Source organism: Vitis vinifera, chromosome 12, assembly GCF_030704535.1.
Source record: "Vitis vinifera cultivar Pinot Noir 40024 chromosome 12, ASM3070453v1".
NCBI lineage: Eukaryota > Viridiplantae > Streptophyta > Magnoliopsida > Vitales > Vitaceae > Vitis > Vitis vinifera.
The window spans coordinates 3,710,827-3,719,061 of NC_081816.1; the positions used below are offsets into that span (position 1 = coordinate 3,710,827).

General features: G+C 32.4%; 1 protein-coding gene across 1 annotated transcript; it reads right to left on the reverse strand.

Moving 5' to 3' along the window:
- Positions 1 to 893: 893 nt before the first annotated feature.
- LOC100262549 (uncharacterized) lies at positions 894 to 4,541 on the reverse strand. Its single transcript, XM_002277852.4, has 2 exons — positions 3,751 to 4,541; positions 894 to 1,236 (listed from the first exon to the last, which is right to left on the reverse strand). Coding segments are annotated over exons 1-2 (579 nt in total). The 5' UTR covers positions 4,329 to 4,541; the 3' UTR covers positions 894 to 1,235.
- Positions 4,542 to 8,235: the final 3,694 nt, after the last annotated feature.

Sequence of the window (8,235 nt, forward strand, 5' to 3'; positions counted from 1 at the left end):
ATAGACATTTAATAGTATAATGATAATACATTTTGTTTGGATGTATTTGATAGATACAAGAAATAAAGACATGCATAATTATTTTTTAAAAAACTATTAACAATTTTATTTATAAATTTAAATATTTTTTATTTAATTATTAAACAAATGATATAATAAGTTTATAAAGAAATTATCATTTAGTTTTGAACAATCAATTTATTAAAATTTTAAAATAAAATAATTTAAATTTTTAATTTTGAAAGAAACGCTTTTCTATGAACTTAAACAAGATATTTTGAGTGAGGACAAGGATGCAAGGAGATAAATGGAGAGCCATTGATGTTCATAGCAAAGGTAAACGAAAGAGGAGAGAAAGAATAGGTATGGTCGTTGGCCTGAGTCACTCACTATATATAACACGACTCCAGATCGGGGTCGAGGTCAGGTCCTGATTGAGGACACATTCAAGGTGCCTTTATGATGTGAGAATACAAAAAGGAAGTGGAATAGGACGAAAGAGAAGATGAATCATAACATCTTATAAAGGAAAAGAACCAAAATTCTAATAAGAATGGGATTTGGTTTCAATAAGAACAATTTTTTATTTCTCCTCTGGTTCTAAGAAACAATCCAAACACACATGAAAAAATGAAATTGATTTCTCATTCTCTATTTCAAGATATCAAACATGGCCTCAGGGTAATGATCTAGCTGTGTTGGTCGGGTGCATAAAGGCTTGTGAACTTCCAAGTCTTCATACAACAAAGACGATTTGTCAAAATGAAAACTGACCGAGTAACATCCAGATTATTCTCCTCCAGAAGGGGGGAGAGGATTGGAAAGTAGAAGCAATGGAGATAATGAGGAAAGGCAACAATCAACCAAATTACTCCTATTCAGGACAGTTGCAATAAATAAACAAACACAACAACAACACTAGTATATTCCAAATTCCACTGGCATTTTGGTTCTTCTGTTGTGAACAGTAAAACAAGTGCTACAAAAAGGAAAAAGAAACCTTCCGTCTTTGTTTACAACACTGCAAGAAAACATCCCCACCTGGGGTTATTAAAGACTGAAAAGGAGGTACCTGAAAAGGAGGTACCTGCTCAGGTGTCGACTTCCACAAATTGATCTATCAAACTTCTTGAGATTAAGCCAATTCCAGAACTAAAAATTGCAGCTGTTCAGAGTGTTTGAGTCAATAGAGTCCATCCTCATCTTTGTAAAGAAGCCCAACTTCATGTGAAAAATCTGTAAATGGCCCCATTTGGTGGAAATTAGAAACAAGAAGAGTCCATATATCTGCTCAATACCATTGAACTATACTAACATATACTCTGATATATATATATAACAATGCATCATGTAGTTAACACATCTAACTACATTAAGGCATCAAGATTTGAGCAGAAGACATATTCCAGCCTCATCCATAGAGTGAGGAAAAGCCACCACAAGTACAGAGCAGCAGCAAAGGAACACAACATAGGCTCACATATTTCATTTCAAAATGCGGGAGAAAGAAAATAAAGAAGAAAAGTAGAAGGAAAATAAAAATAGATTTAAAATAAATAAATTATTTTTATATGATACTTCAAAATCATTTCACTTATTCTAACTCTTCTACGTAAAAATTAAATAATTTGAAAATGCACAAGTCCCTAAGTAATTTAATTATATATATTTTGTATTTTCCATAATAAAACCAATAATGAGAAAATCATTTTCCTTAATTTTTTTTTTCTCTTTTCTTAGTATTACTTGAAACCAAATATACTGTAAAGAACTTTCTTATCTAATGAGAGACCCATGCAAAATGTATTCCTATTTCTGTGATTTTCCAAGCCTAAAAAATTTATTTTGAGCACCTAATCTTCCTTCTCAAATTTCACCGTCTTGACCATTCAATTAAAGAAGCAATTAAACAATTAGACTAAAATTCACAACAAGAATCCTTGGAAGACGAATAATATACATTCACCTAGAATGGGCTTCATCTACTAAACATAAGATCATCATACTGCTAACTAGAAGATTATTTCAGGATACACAATTTGCAAAACAAATTACATTTCCTTTTTAATTTCAAGCACATCAAGGTAGTGCAGGCGTAGTTATTATAGAGAGAACAAGTGTTGACCCTGGACAACTGCCGGGTCAAACTGCCAAACTGCAACATGGCAAATATATTATTCTCAAAACAGTCAGTCATAAAAACCAAAGCTTATATTGTTTGATTTTATTTTATTCACAATTAAAAATATCAATTTCTGATGGAAATAGATTCAACCAATGGCTTGTATATAAATATGCAAAATATCAATTATAGATGCATACATAAACACTTATTTAAATATAAGCTCGTAGTCAACTAGCATGACACACAACACCCACCATATAATACTTTGAACAAAACTAGAGGTACATCCAAACCAATATAGTAGGTCCCACTTACCTTGCGTATATGTGTGTGAGAAAGAGATAGGAAAAGAAAGAGAGAAGTGCTTAAAGTTAAAGAGTTCGCATAAGTGGGATTAAGAATGGGCAAGGTAGCTATGGAGCCCCCAAGTTAGTTAAGGGAAATCATGCCAACCCCACTTCTCGTAGGGGTCCATTTGATAAATGAGATGATGGCACTTGCGTAACCACAAAAGATGGAGCAGATGTGACAGAATGTAGAAGTTGGACTTAAGAGTAGGGCCACCCTTTAGATAATAAGAAATGAAGATTATATGAGGAAAGGTCGAAGATACATCCACCTCTACTCACCATTTGCTTTCTATCCATCCACGTCAGATCACCATTTGTTTTCTACATGTCACACACATAAACATAGATACAACTACATAAATATTGATACAATTACAGATCCGGGCCAAGTAGGAATTTCAGAATGTTTTGATTTTACAAAGTGCTAGCATTTCCTTTGGAATAGGGGATAGAGGAAAAGAAAAAGATTTGATCAAAATTTTCAATCAAGTTGTTTCTAATCAGAATTCAAAACAGGACGAAATGGGAAGGATTTAGGGAATTTGACTACATGTTTATTGTTCCCCAAAATGTGATAATTTGAGTGGAATTACTTTAACAATGAAAAAAAAAATCTACATTACCCTCAATTTTAATAAGAAGGATAAGAACTGTCAGAAAACTTGATCATATCTAAATTCCATTGAATAGCAAACAAAGAGAAAATGATCCAACTTCTTTCATTTTCCTTCCATAAATTATTACATCCAGTTTTCTGAAACCAAATGGGACAGTGGGTCAACTCCTATTCTCTCCCTCGCCATACATTTGATGGGTTACACTTCATTCAAAAGTATTCATATCCAACACACACAGAGGAAGATGGAATTAGTATACATAGAAAGGAAAAAACAATAGCAGAGGAGATTTCCCCCAACACCAATAAAATGAAAAAATTAAGCTTTTGTAAATTAGAGAATTCCCACTTTCTCAGGGCAGGAATCAATACCCACCAAAAATTGATAGTTTATTATATTCCAAATTCTTATCATACATTTGAAGGAAAGAAATTCTCATGGCAGTTCAAAGAATTTAAGAACATAAATCCAAATTATTATTTGGAAAAAAAGAAGAAAAAACAAGAATCGTTAAATTAGGAATGTTAATAGTGATTCAAACAGACGGAAATGGCCGTAAAAGAAATAATCAAATTGTAGAAGTACGATAATTGTGATAAAGGAAAAAAAATACCGAAAGATTCAATATATAAAGTCGAAAGATTGCGAAGAACCGTACCATCCACTCGAACTCGGCCGAGTCCCACTCGATCTGGGCCGACTCAGCTCCCCCTGATCCGATTCACCACCTCTCCGCATCCTCTCGTGCCCACCCGACTTGGGCCTCTGCTCTTCCCCATACCGGTTCGGCGATCCGAAATTCCCTTGCCGGTTAGGCCGGATCTGGAACTCCAGCCCAGGTTTCTCCTCCCTGCCCACGAACCCCGGCCGCAGATGCGGCGGAACGAACCGATCCGGCTTCGACGGAGACGAGGGAGATGGTGAACCGGCCTGAGCCCGGCCCAGTGGTAGAGGAGCCAAGGAATCCTGCTCGGGCCGGGCCTGGATGGGAGGTGGCGGCGGTTGCTGCTTCTGTGGCGGCGGTAGTTGGGGCTGGGCCTTGGGGGTAGGGCGGCTTAATACGAGCATTCCTCCATGTGTTCGGGTGGCAGCGAGATGCGATTTGTAAGAATTTGATGGAGATGATGAAGAAGAAGAAGGGGCGGAGGTGGCAGTGGTGGCGGCGGTGGAATGGGAGTTGTTGTGGAAGAGGTGATTGAAATTGATGGAGGCGTATTTGTTGGTTCTTGTTGCCATCCACCACCACCGACGCGAAGGAAAAGAGAGAGAGAGTTGAGAGGAGGCACAAACTACGAAAGGAAAAGGCAACTAGGATTTCAAAACCACGGTCTGGCCATTTCTTGTAACATATATGTTCCTTTGGTCCTATGAAACCAGGATTTCGCCCCCTGATTTTTTTCTATTTTTATTTTTAATTAATGAACTTTTTATTATTAAAATAAAAATGGATAAGCGTCTTTTTATTCTCCATTTGCTTATCCAATCAATTTAATAAATTCTTTTTTTTTTATAAAATTAAAATATTTATATTACAGCATGCGATAAAAATTTCTTTCAATTTTTGTTTGCAAACAATAGAAAAGTTAATATGTTAAACACATCTTCCTTTCTGATATCTATTTTTTAAATAAATTTTTGAAAATAATTTTTAAAATATATTTAAAAATATAAAAAATAGAAAACAATTCTAGACTTTTTAAATTAGAAGTACTTTTAAAAATACCGTAAAATAAATTATAAGTGTTTTTTTGGTAGTGTATAAATAATTTTTTCACTTTTTAAAAATACTTTCTATTGTCAAAGACTCTTTTACTGTACTGAAATATCACTGAAGTTTCAGACTAATTAATACATTAAATCACGATTAAACAATATAGAGCCATTTGTAATTTGATTCTAGGACCAATTTTCAAAATGAAAACCAAACATGGCATGGACCGTAATCATGAAATCAAGCCCATGTATAGGCCCAAATTAAGAGTCCAATATGAAACAAGCCATGATTCGTGAGCTAACATTGAGAAAAGGTGTGGATCAAAGTTGACTATGCTTTTCAATCTAGCCCACCTTCGTAGCCCATCCCACGGTGGGAATAGAGAATCCCAATTATGGGCCTTGCTCATGGATCATAGGGTATAATTCTGAATGTTTTCAAAATCGGTTCAGTCATTGAATCGAAAAAAGTTATTGACTCACGGTTCACTGGTTGGATCGATTATTGAACCGCAATCAAATCGACGGTCGAACCGTGATCAAACTAGTGATATCATAAATATATATTTTATATATTATTAAAATTTTAATAAATAAAAATAATAAATTCTATCTAAATTTTGCTAGTATGTATTATGTTTGTTGAGTTTTTTCACAATTTTTTTTATCTGTAGATGTCAATCAACCAAATATTTTCAATAATTTCAATAAATTAAAATTTCAAGGTGCAATAAATAAAACAAAAAATATATATATTAAACATATCACTACAATTATAATCAATAAAAAAAATTAAGAAATTAAATATAAAACATCAAAATTAAAATTTTAAAAACAAAAATGGAAGGCAAGGCTCTTTGGGAGGTTTCCAGCGTCATAGGAGGGCTCTTTCCCGCTGGGGGAGCTTTTCAATGCGCCGTTGGGGGTGAGGGGCAACGGGGCTTTGCAAGCGGGGGGTGGTGATGGGGATTTGTAGTGTTTTGAGGTGAGGTTGGGAAGTTTCCAGCTCGTAACGCCGGGGGGGGGGGGGGGGGGGGGGGGGTTGGCCAGGGTTCCCAATGCCGAGGGGTGCTATCGGTGGGACGATGCTCCAGGCGACAATGGAGGTATTGTTGCCAATAGGACGACACTCCAAGAGAAAATGGAGGTACCAACTGCATGGGGAAGAGGAAAGGAAAATGAGCTGCTAGGTTCGAATGGAACTAGTTGATTTGTCTGGTTCGCCAGTTCAAGCAGTCCAATTCCAATTCAATCATTTTCCAATCCAATTGGTCAGACCGGATCAGAACTGTGACTGACCAACGGCTGGTCCAATCTAGTTGATTATAAATAAAAAAATATAAAGCAATTTTTTATGTTTAAAAACATAAAACATAGTGTGTTTTACATTACGGGTTTGTTTGTCAATTGTTGTCGAAAACAATTTTTTATTTGCTAGAAAAAAAAATCAGGAAAACATATTTGGTAACCAAAAACTTTTTATAATATTTTCAGATAACATCTTTTAATTTTTTTCTTTATTTTCACTTATTTTCTAGTAGTTGTTTTAAAAAATAATTAAACAAACATGTAAAATAATTTAAAATAAAACATTAGATAAAAAAATTATTTTTAAAACATATTTAAAATATTTAAAACAAGTTAAAAATATTTTAGGTTTAGAAATAAATTTTTGTTTTACAAAACATTAAGAACAATTTTTTTCAAAAACTGTTTTCAAAAATGTTTTTTAAAGCAATTATTATTTTTATTTATTTTATTCATTTTTTAATGACTATTTTAAAAAATAATTACTCAAATATGAAAAATGATTAAAAATAGAGTTTTATATATAAAAGTTGTTTTTAAAATACATATAAAGAATATTTTGGTTTCTAAATTCAAAAAAACATCAAAAAATAATTTTAAAAAACTATTCTCAAAAATTATTTTTCAAACCTATTTTTTAAAATACTTCTCAAATAAAGCCTAATGTTTCATGTCTTTTTTTTTTTTCCCCATATTTACATATCTTTCCATTTATATTAAGTACAATAGATACATTACATTCTAGTTATGAAAATTTAAATAATAAATAATAATAAGCATATTAATACATATTTTAACCATTTTTTTTCTTTTCTTTCTTTTAATAAGTCCAAAGAAAAATCATTCAAAAGAACTTAAACATAACACTTAAAAGAGAAGAAAACATCTCACGTCCTACATATCATGTATTGCCTTTGTTTACGAATCAAATCTAAGAGTTGATGCAAAAAAGCAATCATTTTGTCTTCATGCTACATTCAACCTTTACATTATACCCACTGATGTTGATCTTTTGTACAAATAACACCTTATATTTAGATGGTGTTTGTTTTTTTGGCTTTTTACTGAAAGTAATTTAGTTTTAAAATTTAGATTGTTTGTTTTTTTACTTTTTCATGACTTATTATAAACTTTTTACTAAATAAAAAAAACCAAAATATATAGCTTTTTCTAAATAAAAAAAATAACATATTAATTTTTTTTATTTTTTTAATACTTAATAAAAATAAAATACTACAAAAACAAATAATCTAATATTTAATACTATTAAGCATTAATATTCTATTTAGAATTAAGTAAAAAAACAAACACCACATCTCCTCTATCCCATGTTAGGAAAAAAAAATGAAACATATTCCAAAGTTGTAAATCGAAGAAAGTGATCGTGGCATACGTAATTTCCACGTCGGCTTGACTAAGTTTCAGTAATTGATATAACCCATATTCATCGTATCCAACTAATATAACACCAAAAAATTAATATATATATTTTTGTTGATATTTTTCTATGAATTAATTAAAAAGAGGAATCTAATTCATGCAGCGACATGCAACCTTTAAAAATAAAAAAACTTTTACGGTCCATGTTGCACCTAATGGATTAGGTGAGGCACATGTATTGACAATTGAAGTCAAGTACGGAACTTTTAAAAAAATGAAGGTGTACGGCGTTGACTTGGGTTTTTGGTTATTTCACGCAACGAGTCGGCCGCTCCTCATCCTATCATCTCACCCATTGTTGGGTCATTCCTCATTGTCTCTATCCGATATCCTTTCTTTATTATAATCAGTGATGAAATTGATGATACAAGTTATGAATATCATATTGTAAAGCCATGGGACTCTGAAATGTTCTCAAAGTTTTAAGTATTAACACCGCCATCCAACCAATATTTGATAAAATAAAAAATTGGTATTTGAAAAATCTATCCTTAAAGTGATCATAAATTTATGCATATATCTACTCTATGAGTAAATATAAAGATGACAATGAAATAGATTTTATTCGGAGATTCATTATGAAGAGATTAAGATAAAAATAAATAAATTTAGAACGGATTTGAATTTTTTTTTTAAACTCGATATTCAAGTACAAAGCCATCCCATCATACTCCAATTACAT